At 40.8% G+C, this 14771-nt stretch overlaps 1 protein-coding gene across 4 annotated transcripts in view; it reads left to right on the top strand.

The window, feature by feature from the left end:
* Nucleotides 1-14771, top strand: part of PHKB (phosphorylase kinase regulatory subunit beta) — a 127139-nt gene that overhangs the window by 60727 nt on the left and 51641 nt on the right. For all 4 annotated transcript variants that reach the window (XM_066636747.1, XM_066636749.1, XM_066636748.1 and 1 more), the window contains 5 exons: nt 25-120; nt 4396-4593; nt 6480-6537; nt 11867-11944; nt 14217-14375. In XM_066636747.1, the coding sequence (XP_066492844.1) occupies nt 25-120; nt 4396-4593; nt 6480-6537; nt 11867-11944; nt 14217-14375 (589 nt within the window). The remainder of the gene's footprint in view (nt 1-24; nt 121-4395; nt 4594-6479; nt 6538-11866; nt 11945-14216; nt 14376-14771) is intronic.

Here is a 14771-nt window from a genome sequence, read left to right as displayed (position 1 = left end):
TATAAATTTCTCTTCCCTTTGCAGGGTTGCTCATGGTCTGTCATATTTGTGGATCTTGATGCCCACAACCGGAACAGGCAAACTCTGTGTTCGTTGCTTCCTCGAGAATCAAGGTCTCACGTAAGTAATTGTAGAGGAAGCTGAGTAACTGGATAGGGAGGGTTTAGGTTTCAATAAAGTCCTCAATTGTATTGCTGTTTTAATAAGCTGCTTAATAGAAGGGCCTGAATTTGTTGGTTAAGGAGCAATTAGAAGTCGTTTGTTTAAACAGAAGTACAGTACACAAGAGAGGTCTTTCTGTGTTATTTTGGTAGATTTGTCTTTCATAATTAGGGTTAGGGTGAAACATCTGTAAGACTGGAGTGGGCACTTTTGAAAGTGGTGTGCTAGATAAGGGGCTGGTAGCAGTGGTAGCATTGGGTTGGATGCTGGCTGGGGGCCCTCCCAGCTCAGCCAACCCTTGAGCCCTCAGTACAAATGACAGTGGGCACTATGGGGGCCCTAGTTCAGGGTTTTGCTTCGCCGATCCCAGCAACCTGCTGCTGGCACTGCTTGTAGATTTTGTTTTGTTTTTTTGCTTTAACCCCAAGTTCTGTCAGTTGAAGTCACATGCAAAAGTGAATCTTGGAGTAGGGATGGCCAGAAACTTAGAATGAAGGACCAGGGTGCCACTGAGAATGTGCAAGTCCAGGAACTTGTTTTCAGTACCAGAACTAAACTTGCTGTCTTTTCACCCCCAAACCACTTCATAAACTGCCAAAGTTGTTGACTAGACTTGGCAGTGGGACAAAAGAAATGTATTTGTGCACTATGGACAAACAATAGCTTTGTCACAATACCTTCAGGTTGCTTTTCAGATGGCTGACAGAATATGTTGGAAATCCAAGTGGGGAACCTAAATATCCATTTGTTTTTCATCCACATTGTTCTGTGTTTAGTTATGATATTTTTATTTTGCCTTTTAACTACAAGGTCTCCAAGGCAGTTCACAAATTATAACAATTAAAATGTGGCAAAAACACACAATTACTATAAAATGCCAAGAATCTGTATAGACCAGATTCATCAATACAGTACCACTAAATGCCTGGAACCTGGTGTCACGAGGCTTCAGTGGATGCCATGCTTGGTGGTAGCAATAGGAGCGGGGCCAAGAGTCCGCCAGTCTTCATCCCCGTTCCGATGTCAAATTCTATGCTGTTGCTATATCTCTGGGGTCAGCAGCAAGCTCATTGAACAATCTTTGGTTGTGATGACTGAGGGCCCAGTCCTACCCAGTTTTCTAGTGCTGGTGCAGCCATGCCAGTGGGGCATTGCACTGAATTCTGTGGTGGAGGGACAGTCACAGAGACCTCCTCAAGGTAAGGGAACATGTTCCCTTACCTTGGGGCTGCATTACAGCAGCACCAGTGCTGGAAAGTTGGATAGGATTGAGCCTTGAGATGCCAGTATTTTGTAAATGATGGCTATCCTGCTCTGGTGGTACTTAAGAGAAGACATAAATGAATGATTAGTTGTGGGAATGTGGAAAGGATGTACATTCAGTTATAGGTGAAAATAGGTATCTGTTCAAAGTAATGTAGGTTGAATCAACTGTATTCTCACCAAAATGTGCATTTGAATGTAAAAGTAAATGCATATCCAGTTTACACCCACTATTTCCAATACTGCAAATGATACACAGCCTTCAATCTGCATATACATGCAGATCTCTTTAACTGATCAGAGTGGAAGCATGACAAATCCCATTCAATGCACTCTTCTTTTACTAAGTGCATTAGCCTTTTTTCTAGGACAAGAGCTGGCTGACATAAATCTAGTATAGAGTGTGGGCTATAAAAATACTAAGAGTCCCAGAATTTTGTGTGCTTTATATTTAACAGTACACTTTTAACTATCCTAATCACAGAGATAAGTTTGAAAATGCAACAGCATAAAAATGTAATTAAAAATAAAATGTGTGCTGAATGTCTGTTTTTTAATGCTCAGTTTTATAAATTCATATATCAAGGGTGTTGTTTTTTTTTAGTGCAACAATCCCAGAACAATAATATGTACCAAATGTTGTTTGGCAGCTGCTGAATTCATGAAAATTTATATTAATTACTTGCACCTAAAATATGCAGATTGGCTTCAGCTCATGACCTATTTGCAATGTGATTTCCAGAGCTGAATACATTCTTCATGCTGTTATAAGTTATCTACATTGTTTTTAAATAGTGTGGGCAAAAAACACAGCATTTTTCTATTTCTTCACTCTTTTGGCATTAGATCTCTAAAATTTGGGAACTCCTGTAGGACAGAACTAGGTGACAATTGACACATGGGTGTTTTGATGTGCCTTCTTTATGGGCAAGGGCATTCTGAGAGACCAAACTCATGTGACAATGGAGGCCTTTAATCAAGAACACTATTTTAGTGTTAGGTACTTTCATTAGCATCGCAGTGTACTGTGTTTCATTGTCTTAAAAATTAGCAGTCATGGCACGATGTCCCTTCCTTCATCCCTGGATTTGGTACCATTTCTGCAAATTAAGCAACCATTAATCTTGACTCTTACTGCTGTGTCTGACTCATGGAAGAGGGTCAGTTGTTCTGTTTATATTTTCTCCACTCTCACTTTGTTCAAATAATATAGTTCCTGGGGAATGTAGATTTGAGCACTGCAATGATTCTTTTGTATGTACCAGAATATGACCTTTTCATCTCTCCATTTCCTTTTCAACCAGTGATGCAGTGAAGCTGGTTCTCTGCTTGTTTATCTTTCCTGGCTATGAACTTTAAATGTATTTCCATTATTGCTTGCAGTATTTGAATAACCACTATTTAAGCAGCTCACATATTTTGCAAGTCTGATATTATAACTGTTCTTTTCAGTAACTGTCAATTTTTCCTCTGAATTCTTCTTGCAAGGGTGGTTTCCTTAGGGAATGTGCTGTGTGCTCACTCTGGCCTAGTTCAGCATATCTTGGTTTGTTGACTTATGCGCAAGCCTTGTGCTCATGTACTCTTTCCTCCTCCCATGATGGGTCTGACTGCACTGAAAGTATCCACCTTGGTTAAACTGTGGTCTCCTGTGATGTTGAAACTGCAGACCAGGATCTAATGCGTAACAAGCTAGGAAACTATGAAATTTGCCAGATTAGGAAGGGGATGAATAAAGGGGAAATAAGGAGGAGGGAAAGTTCCGGCACTTGTTCTAGCTGAGAGATTGAAGTTCTAAGATCAGAGAGCTCTGAGATGAGTATAAAGAGAAACAAAGAAGAAAGTTAAAAAGATGCAATAGAGCAGGGGTGTCCAAACTTTTTGGCAGGAGGGCCACATTATCTCTGACACTGTGTTGGAGGCCGGGGAAAAATAATTAATTTACATTACAAATTTGAATAAATTTACATAAGTGAATATATTAGAGATGGAACTTATATGAATGAATGAAGGTCTTGCAATAGCTCAAGTCCTATAAAAGGTTTTGCACAAAGCAAGGCCAGCCTTTCCTTCATTGCCACTGCTGCATCATATATGTGAAACAGCAAGCAGTGGAGGGAGTCCTCGTCCCACAGTTCACACAAGAGGTCAAACAGTTGGCTTGCATGCTGAGAACAGTTGCATCAGGCCAGCACTGGCTCCAGCATGTTTCAGGAGGGCTAGAGGCTCATTGGAGACTGGGGGCTCCCTGAGGGCCAGATTGGGAATCCTCAAGGGCCGCAAGTGGCCCCAGGGCTGGGGTTTGGGCAACCCTGCAATAGAGTACAGGCATTTGAAAGTAGCCGGTAGAATTTTAAATTGAAGTAAGCAAGTGAGAAAACAAGAGGAAGCAAAATAACGTAAAGAAGGAAGAAGAGGGGAAACAAAGGCAAAGGAAATGAGAAATTATGGATTGAAGAGGCAATATTACCAATTTTAGGTAGGATAAAAGAAGACCAGGAAGCCCTGTGAGAAGGAGAGAAAGCTAGCAAGGCAAAGCATTACCATTGTCACCTCCAGGTACTGGTGTCTATTTAAGCTAATATGTGTCTCTCCTCCCCCCATGGAGAACACTAAGTGCTATGTGAAGAGGAGGAGAAACCAAAGATGCCACCCTTCCCTCCTATCTTTTAATTTTGTATTCTACTTCTGTGTAGAAAAAAACAAACAAAACTATAAACTGGTTGGGGCACCTCTCAAAGGAGAAGGAAAAGGCAGAATGTAAATATTATAAATAAATGTTCATTATTTATTTACAACCACTTTGGTTGGCCACTTGACCACAGTACAGTATAAAATGAATATGATGTACGCTATACATAAGTATATAAATACATATTGAAATATAGCTAAGCATTCTTGTTCTGTTTCATTTTTGTGCTTATGGTTTTGGGCACCCATTTTTCCAACAAAAGTATTCCTCCCTCACAGAATACCGATGCTGCTCTCTTACCCTGTATCAGCTACCCTGCGTTTGCTGTGGATGATGAGGCTTTGTACAGCCAAACCCTCGATAAGGTGGTTAGAAAACTTAAAGGGAAATATGGGTTCAAACGCTTTTTGAGAGATGGTTACAGAACCGCATTGGAGGACAAAAATCGACATTATTATAAACCAGCAGAAATTAAGGTAAAGATGCTATTAATGTGAGATGGCTAAAGATTCATGTCTGTGTTCCTGGGTATTGGATGCATGCTTTTGTATAAGATTTGTTCCATTTTTGTTGAAATGTGTTTGCCCTCTTTGAATAATTTTTGCATGATTATTTCAACTCTGAATTTTAGATTTTGCATTAGTTTAGTGCACTGGTGCTCAAAGTGGTGGGTTGCAACCCACCATAGGAATTTAAAAAGCATCATTTCCTCTTAAGGGGAGTGGCCCAGAAATGGGTGCCCTGGCAGTGCCACAGCAATCATGTCGCTGTGGGCACCCAGAGGCTTGACTCCTTACCTGGGGGTGGTCTGCAAGCCTTGGAGAGGGCCCAGGAGGTCCACAGCCCCCTCAGCAGGTCTCCCCCAAGTGATTTATCACTCTGATCTGCAGGTCGGAATGACTTCTGGTTTACTAGAAGTGTGCTCTGACCTGCAAGTCAGAGCGATAGGATGCTTGGGGGAGACCTGCAGAGGGATCTTCAGGCCTCCCAGACCTTATCTGAAGTTTGTAGACCTCCCCCATAGGGGGACAAGCCCCTGAGTACCAGCGGTGCCATGGTCACTGTGGCGCTGCCCAGGGCACATCCCTTCTTCCAGTCCCTAGCCCTGCCAGCACTTACCAGCAGTTCTCGAACTCGCAGAGAGTTTGAGAACCGCTGGACTAGTGCATACAAAGAGAGTTTGAATCTGGCTAGATTAGGTGAAAGGTTGATCTACTCCAGTATCCTGCTTCCCAAAAAGAGCCATTCAGATGCCTCCAGAAAGAAAAGCAATAGCTTTCTCCTGCCCCTTTCCCCCAGCAACTAGCATTCAGTGACATTCTGTGATACAACCATTGTGACTACATACTCTTGGCTTGGTAAAAATTCTGCTTTAAACTGGGAACTGCCTTCTGAAAAGTCTGAAGATGAATTCTCCAAATCCCAAGTTATGGTGCCAAAGGTTGCATGGAAAAGGAGGATTTTAAGCCCTCCTTTTTCATGCAACCTTTGGCACCATACCTTGGGCTGCAATTCTGTGCTCACTTATCTGAGAGCGAGCCCCACTGAATTCAGTAGGCCTGATTTATACTCAACCCTTGTATTATAAGGGTATTCTTATACCCTTGTATTTTGATCTTCGCTTTGTCTAGTCATATCTGTTGACAGATGCTGAGTTTTTAACTTAATCCCGTTCTTCTTAATCCCATTGCTTCAAGAGCATTTAAAACAGAGAGAAACTCCCATTGGTTGATTCTAAAAATGGAAAGCAGCAAATCATGTCAGCCATTAGCTTTGGCACATCCTTGCAATCCATTCTGGTGAAGGAGACACTCCTTGTTGTAGCTGCTTTTGGAGGTGCAGTATTGAAAGTGCCGAGTCAGCACTTCTGCTCCCTGATTGATTTGTTTGGAAATAAATGTGCTTACATTTCAAATGCAATGTACAGTTTGTTTCTCATAACAAATAGCCAAGTTATTTATCATTTTATTTAATTTCACAGCCGACTACAGACTGGAGTGTATTAATAACCAAATCTTTCTGTTTCTGAGTATTAATGCTTGCCATTAAAGATTGTCTGAATAGCTCTCCATTTTTTCCTTTGTTTTAAAATTTAAATGAAAAGTTTGCTTGCTGAGAATAAAAATTGTGTGGTATGTTTTGTGTATAAACCTACACTGCTACTTTCAAAGGACAGCAAATCTTTATGCAGCAAAATGAACTGTCGTGGGTTGTGGTTTTATTTTCTTTTCCAAAGAAGTTGCTGTATTTTGAATAATTTGTTCTCATATTTGCCTTTCTTTGAACATGTAGGCTATTTGAATATATTTTTGTAAGTGAAAGTCCTGCATGCATTTTTAATTTTCTTTTTCTTAATTTTTAGCTCTTTGACGGAATTGAGTGTGAATTTCCTCTCTTCTTTATTTTCATGATGATTGATGGTAGGTATGCCATTCTGTTCTTATTTGTCTTGGAATGCAGCAATAATGTGGTTTTAGCAGTTCAGAATGGAAGGCTATCCAGTTATGCCAAGATTTTCAGTTAAATTTTGCCTCCAGAGGAAAATGGTTTCAGTACTTCTGGAATACACTGATTTTAAATATTGTGAATTTTGTATGTACTGGCCAGCACCAGGTTGCTGAAATTCCTGGACCAAAGCCCTACACTGGACGCCCGCCCCAACACCCTCCACTTTTCCCACTTAGCATTGGATGCTACTGCTACTGAGTGCCTGACCTATAGCCCAGTCCAGTGCAGATCTCTGCACAGCAATGCAGCAGAGCCAGATCGGACTATACTACATCCTGCCTAGGAATTGTGTGTGCTGGAGGTCTCTGCAGGTAAGCCCCAGCATCTGCAGTGGGGCAACTTGGACCTATGCAATTTCTATAGCTGGCTCAAATTCATGTTGCCCCATGTTACCAGATCAGGCCCTGGAAGGGGGAAAGAATCTGGCACTCGCTGCAGATCCCACCCTCCTCCCAGGCCTGGCCTTCTCCCATCACTGCCTTCCTCCTCCCTGTTACACCCCTCCCTTCCCCTTCCCCCGTTATGCCTCTATACTGCTGGGCACGGAACTTACCTTCGATGGTGCACACTTGCTTCCTGTGCTAGTGTGACCATTTGCAAAAAGTGCCTTATGGCACTTTTGTGACAGCAGGCACCAGTGCAGGATTCACTGCACCGGCCTGCATGCTGGACAAGATTGTGTAGCTAGTCAACCCCTGGAGTGATATCTTGAGTGTCACAATGCTCAGGCCTGTAATAAGACATACATAACAATTAGAATTGACTGAAAAAGTAAGCTTAGGCTGAAAAGAAAAGGAAAGAAATTTATCTGTGGCTTGACCCAAATCCGATCTGTGGTTAGTTATTCTGCCTGAGAAATTATTGAAAGGGCATATGTAACTTTGCTGACCCAGACCCAAAAAGTCTATGTAGTTCAGCATCCTAAACTACCAACCAGTTGCCTCCAAAAAGCCCATCAGCAAGGCAGATGACAGAAAGGCAACCCAGCCCTCCCCAAGGTTTTGCCACCAGTAGTGAGTACTCAGGGGTGCTGCTTCTGAACATGGGAGTCTCTATTTAGCTTTTATACTTAAATAACCATTGATAAAGATTGCAAATGTCTGAAATCCTTTGCAAACTGATCTCAGCTACTGGTTATCACTACAGCTTGCTTTAATGAATTCTACTATGTGTTGTGTTGAAGGACTTGATTTTGTTTATTTTGGACCTTCTGTCCGTCAGCTGCATTAGAATGACTCTGAGCCCTAGTATCAGATGAGGAAGGATGAAACATTTCTCAGTATCCACTCTTTTTGTGCCATTTATTGTTCAGTAAAATTTTCCATTTGTGTTCTATATTTTAAGATTAGTCAATTTAATATTGCATGATGAGAATACTGGCATACAAGTTATATGGAAACAGTATTCCATCTTAGTGGTGAGCATTTGAGATTTTCTTCCCCACTGATCTTACATTAGACTCTCCCAAGCCTTTATTTCCTCATCTGAAATGTTAGACAGTAAAGAAATGTTTGAATTTTCCCTGGGTGTTTCTGCAGAAAATAGCATCCATTCATTTTCTATTGTAGGCTGATGGAGGGTAGTTTTCAGAACTATCAAAATAGATGTAACCTTTCCTTTAACGCTACTGAATAAAACATTGAACTTCCACTTGTTGTTGTTTTGCTTTAATTAAGATTGGTGGCCTCACTTTTTTGCCTTTGTGTAACATGATTCTCATAACAGAAAGATTTTTAATGTCTTGGTTGTTAAAGAAGCAAAGCTGCTTGCTATCATTATCAGAATAATTATTCTTATAGTGAATTCTTCATTTGTCCCCATGGTGAACAAAATGTGCTGTATCACATTCCTCATTTATGTATATTTATGTACTGTGGGAAATGGTCAAAGAGAATTCCTAACTAAAAATCTGTAATACCATGTATATAGCCCTTTTTGGATGATCAAAGTGCCTCACATATGTTCTCCCATTTGTCTGTGCAATAACCCTGAAAGGTAGGGAATATTATCCCCATTTTTAGATGGGAAGTTGATGCTAAGAGATAGTCATTTGCAAAAGGCAACTTTGGTGTGAATGGATGGTTCCGGTGGACCAGGGATTTCTAGGCTCACAGTTCACGTTCTTAGGGCCCAATCCTACCAACTTTCCCGTGTTGATGCAGCTGTGCCAACAAGACGTGTGATGCATCCTGTGGTGGAGGGGGAACATTTGTTCCCTTACCTCAGGGCTACGTTGGCACTGGAAAGTTAGATAGGATTGGGCCCTTAGTCACTATATTAAATCAGCTTTCAGCATAGAAAGCTGCTTTATTCTGACTCAGGTCACTGGTTTATCTAGCTCAGTATTATTAGCATTGGTTCTGCAGAGTTTCTGGCAGGAATTTTTCTCCACCCTGCCTGGAGATTGAACCTGGGATCTCCTGCATGCAAAGCAGGTGTGGTACCACTTAGCAACAGCCCCTCCCATAGAGGTATTTTTCCTTCAGAGACCATAATCCGAGCTTTCATCTGTTTGAAGAACTATCTGCACACTTCTTAGCAAACAGAAGATAAAAGACAGACCATGAAATGGAAGATAAAAGATAGGAGAAGACCGTGAAATGGAAAGACAATTCTAAGCCCTTTAGGTAGCAACATAACCCTTTATGTGCAGCAGCTTTGCATACAGTTAGTGAAGGCAGTAGGGAGATTTCAAACTTCTGAATCAAAACATATTGCACTATTATTATGCTTTCCATCAGAAAAAGTTCATGAAGCAGTTTACATAGCAAAATAAATGAAAAGATGAGCCCTGTTCTTAGAAGAGCTCACAATCTAACAAAAGGCACTAGAAGACTGGAAAATTATTGTTGTTTCAGCTGCTTTGGTTACCAGTATGTTTACAAGTATGAATCAAAGCACAGTAGTGGTTCTTACCTTAAAAACCCTATATGGCTTAGGACCCACATAAATCGAGAACCTCCTCCCAAGTCAATTCTTCCTATTATATATGATCTTTAGGGAGTTACACTTCCTTTTGAGGTATGGGTTGGCTATGACCTACAAGAGGGCATTGATTGATTGATTGATGGATGGATGGATGGGTTGATTGATTGATTGATTGATTGATTGATTCCATCAGTAATAAAGATGTTTTTTCAGCAGGCCTTTGTTGGCCAGGTATGATACCACTTGATATCAATATTGTGTCCATGCCACAGTCTGCATCTGACTCTGCTGTAATGAAGTTTTAAAGAAAAATATTTCTTGTGCTTTTATGGACTGCCTTAGGTGTAGTGATGGCCAATAGCTTAGATGGTATTTTGAAAATTATTAGACATTTTCAGGGAGGATCAGGCTGTCCTGTCTGAATTGAGCCTCCATGCTTCTGTGTACCTGATGCTGCAAGCAAACAGGGAAAGGTCCTCACCTTTATGTGCTGCTTGTTAGCACCCAAAGGTATCTTACTGCCCACTCTTGGAGTAGGTGGAATATTTTGGTCTGACCCAATAAGGCCTGTTCTACTGCATTCCACGTCATTGGCTTAAATGTGTAGACTAGGCTCAAAGAGCATCTTGTGAGGTGCATCATTCAAAGGAAACTTGCATTTATGGAGACAGGGCCGAAGTCCCCAAGGTAGTAAACACTGGTAAGAATGCCTCTAACTAAAACTCTACATTGCAAGATGAGATATTTTGCACTTTGTAGCCTTGGTTATAAAGGCAGTACATGATATGAAGTGGATACAGAAGTACTAGGAGAAACACAGTGAGACTGGAACTAGGAAACAGAATAACAGAAAAGTGCAAATTACAGAAAAATGCCACTAACAGAAAAGCTACTGATCAAAGCTCGGCATTGTAATCATGAGAACCACTGCTGGAAGTCTATTTGTTATTGCATAAACCTGTCTGCCAGGAAAATTATTTTCAGTCAAAGCACACAATAATAGTAGATATTACAGCAACATATGAAAGATGGGCTTCATGGACTCTTATAGTAGCGGGACAGAAAAATAGCATGTGGTGGGAGCAGAACCTTGAGAATCACTGGGTTCATTGGCATTGGAAGAGCCATCACAGATGTAGAACACCTTGCTTTGCATGCCCAAGGCCCAGGTTCAAACCCTGACAGAAAAGATTCCTTTCTGTAATTCCTGAGAGCCATTGCCAGCCAGTTTAGATGACACTGAGCTAGATGAACCAACAGTGTGACTAAGTATATTGGATCCTTGGTATCTGCAGAGGATCTATTCTTTAGATCAGCCATTTTCAACCACTGTGCCATGGCACACTGGTGTTCCACGAAGCATCCCCAGGTGTGCTGTGGGAATTTGGGAGAGGGGCATTTATTAATAGGGCCATTGGGGGATGTGAGCCCCCCATTGACAGCACAGTGTGCCTTGTCAATTGTGAAAAAACTGATGGTATGCCTTGACCATTTTAGTGCTTTGCCAGTGTGCCATGAGATGAAAAAGGTTGAAAAATCACTGCTTTAGGTAATGAAATCCTTGGGGGGAACACACTTGGCACTGTACTTACTTACCTTGGGGGTGCACCATCCCTCCAGAGGTTGCACGCAATCTCCCCACACCTCAGAACATCTTTGGATCCAACTGGAAGTTGCTCGCATGAACTGGAAGTGACTTCCAGGTGTGTCTGGAAGGCCTTCTGAGGTGCAGGGAGGCTGTGCCTCAGGATATCTTCTAGACATGTCAGGAAGCCACTTCCATTCAAGTCTGGAAGGACCTCTGAGACCCTCCAGCCCTGAGGCCCTCAGCATTCATAGATACTCAAATCTTTGGATGTGGAATCCGTGGGTAAAGAGAACTTACTGTATAAGGCAACTGCATGTGATCATAAGATATAGGAATGAGTAGTGAGGAGTTTCTGGCTTGCATTCTCAACCCTACTGTTTCTTTCCTTCCCTTGTGTGCAGCAATTTCCTCCTTCCAGTTCTTTTTTATTTTATTTTGTCATTTCACCCAAACTGACCGTTATTTCAGCTTGTCTAAAAACTAGGACTGTATGAACCAGCAAACAAGGCTCTAAAGAATGGAATTGCTAAACATGAGAAAAATGCAAAGGGAGAGTGCACACCTGAGCTTCCTCAGTGCTCATTCACATTTGAACATACCCCACTCGAAGAAGGGCACACACTGCAACTCAAAGCAGCTGAACTGTTGTTCTCACTTTTCACTAGTATCTGTTTGTAGAGGGGGAATACTTATGTTTAATGAAAATGTTGCCTGATTGCTTTTAGGGGTGTTTAGAGGCAACACTGAGCAAGTCAAAGAATATCAGCAGCTTCTTGAGACTGTGTTGCAGCAGTCAACAGAAGGTAATTTTGCATTTTTGTCACTGGAGATGTCTGAACTTTAGCAAAACGTTAGGTGGAAAATGTCTTTTAGCATGTTGCAAATGACTGTAGCAAGTGAAGATCAAATCCCAGGGAAGACTTTGCACTTCTGAAATCAGAGCTCCAGGCCAAGTGCAATGCTAAAACTTAATTAATTTCTCCAGTAAAATACAGCTCATCATAAAGTGCAGTTCATTATCTGATGAAAGAACTGTTGATAGGTTAAATGTTATGTTTGCACTGAAATAATCATGTATCCAGCCCTGTCCTGTTATTTACAGCCAAAGTTGCATGTGGGACCTTAAAGCTAATAAATAGAAACAGCTAACCTGTTCTCTGATGGCATTTGGTTTTAAACATGGGAAGGTTTTCCAAAGCAATTTTTATAAAATTAGTTTCAATGTGGACCTGGTTGGCCATGAAAACAGTGTTTAATGTGAGGTGCATCTGAGGTACAAAACTCACAAATGGAGCAATTAGGCTCTCTTTGGATAAAAAGTCCAGAGATTAAATCAACCATGTAAACAGCTAAGGAGAAGTATTGTGGCTTGCCTGCGCCTTCTTTTCCTCATGGTTTCCCTCTTTCTAGCCCCAGCCTGCACTTTTAGTTCCCTTACCGAACCCTGAAGCTGGAGGAGGTATCTAGAATACTCATTCAGTGTTTGTTGCAACTTGGGGAAATACAGTCCTTTTCTTTTCTGTACTTCAGAAAGTATACAGATTTAAACAATTCGGAACAATTCTGAAGTACAAATTTAAACAATTTGGAAAAGGGGCCTAGATCTCTTAATAAATGTGTAATCATTAATTCCTCACCCCCATGCTTTCTTTTATGCTGCCAATTATGAGTAATGAAAACAAATGGGCTCACAACCCACCTAGTAGGTCCTCACCCACAGTTAAAGAAACACTGCTCTAGAACAGTTAGATGGATTAAATCCATCTAACTGTTCTAGAGCAGTGTTTCTTTAACTGTGGGTGAGGACCTACTAGGTGGGTTGTGAGCCCATTTCAGGTGGGTCCCCATTCAATATTTTATTTTTAATATATTAGACTTGATGCTACCATGGTATGTGACTACATTCGGGGGAAAGTTGCAGATCTGTACTTTTAAAAGGCTACTGTGTATATGCTTTTAACAATGACAGTCAATGGGGCTTACTCTTGGGTAAGTTGGAATAGGACTGAAACCTTAGATTGTCAAAAAATTTTCCTGCTTGATGATGTCAATTTCGACCATGACATCACTTCCAGATTAATGACATCACTTTCGGTGGGTCTCAACAGATTGTCATTCTAAAAAGTGGGTCCCAGCGCTATAATAATAATAATAATAATAATAATAATAATAATAATAATAATAAATAACAGTATTTATATACCGCTTTTCAACAAAAGTTCACAAAGCGGTTTACAGAGAAAAATCACATAATCAATGGCTCCATGTCCCAAAAGGGCTCACAATCTAAAAGATGCAAAACACCAGCAAACCGCCACTAGAAAAGACAATGCTGGGGTGAGGAGGGCCAGTTACTCTCCCCCTGCTAAATAAAAGAGGAGCACCCAATTGAAAAAGTTACCCAATTAGCAAGGGTTAGCAATTACCCAGTTAAGCAATGTTTGAGAACCACTGTTCTAGAGTATTATGGGAGATGTATCACTGAACAAACAAACAAAGTTTGCTCACAGTCCTATATGGAGCATCTTCTAGACATCAACTTCAACTTTCAGTGTTTTTGTGCATTAATATATAGTGTATTTCATTCTGATAAAAAATGTAGAAGTGCAGTTAATTAGGGCAATTGTTGGAGTTTGTACCTAGCCTTCTTTTCTTGCTGCCTAAGATCCTGGATCTTTTTCATTTTGAAAAGTTAAAAGCTTTAATCCTCCTTTATCAACAACAGTTGGTCTTGTAAAATAATTCCATTCTTAGTATGCACATTTCCTATTCTGTGGCAGTAGAGCAACAAAAATACCTTTAAACAAGTACAGTTTTTCCATCTGTCAAAAACTACCCTTTTTTCAGAACCAGTTTATAGGCAGTGCATCTGTTCAGTCAAGAAACAAGGCATAAATAAACCAGCATTCAAGACAGCAGTTTGTGTTCTTGGCTGGCCATGGCATGGAAAGATTACTCAGAGTGACAACCCGCAAACATTTGCTGCATTTGAGTTGCTCATGGAAGAAGACAGTTCCCCATTTTAATATAACATGATTTTAAAGAGATTTAACTATGTATTTTAAAACTTCATAGGCTATCCAGTGGTGCCCAAGTACTATTACGTGCCTGCTGACTTTGTTGAACTGGAGAAGAAAAATCCTGGCAGTCAAAAACGCTTTCCTAGTAATCACGGCCGAGATGGAAAATTCTTTCTGTGGGGACAGTCCCTTTATATCATTGCAAAACTACTTGGTAAGTAAACTCTAGCAAAGCTGACTTGGAAGAAGATGAGTCTTTTCAGAAGACTGATTAGAATTAATGTCCCATCCCCAAAGCTGGATTTATGGATTTTACAAGTTGTGTGAAGAAGCTCTTTACACATGCCTATCAATGTAGTCCAGTTCTGTTGAAATGTTTTGTTCATAGGACAACTTCTCAAGTGGTTCGTAGGCCATGTTCTCTCAATAGCTTTATTTGGACCAAACCAAGAGACACAGTTTTAATCATGGTAGGTAGTAAAAAAAGCAAAGGGGAGGGGAGAGATGGGTTGGATGAAATGGTCCCAGGGCCTGCATTTGATAAATGTCTTCACATGGAGTCAGGAGGAAATATGCAGATTCATGCCGAATCTGTCTAGGCTTTAGACAT

Source organism: Tiliqua scincoides, chromosome 9, assembly GCF_035046505.1.
Source record: "Tiliqua scincoides isolate rTilSci1 chromosome 9, rTilSci1.hap2, whole genome shotgun sequence".
In the NCBI taxonomy this organism is placed as follows: Eukaryota; Metazoa; Chordata; class Lepidosauria; order Squamata; family Scincidae; genus Tiliqua; species Tiliqua scincoides.
Note: the sequence above shows the minus strand (reverse complement) of the source record. Positions and strands in the feature narration are given on the sequence as shown.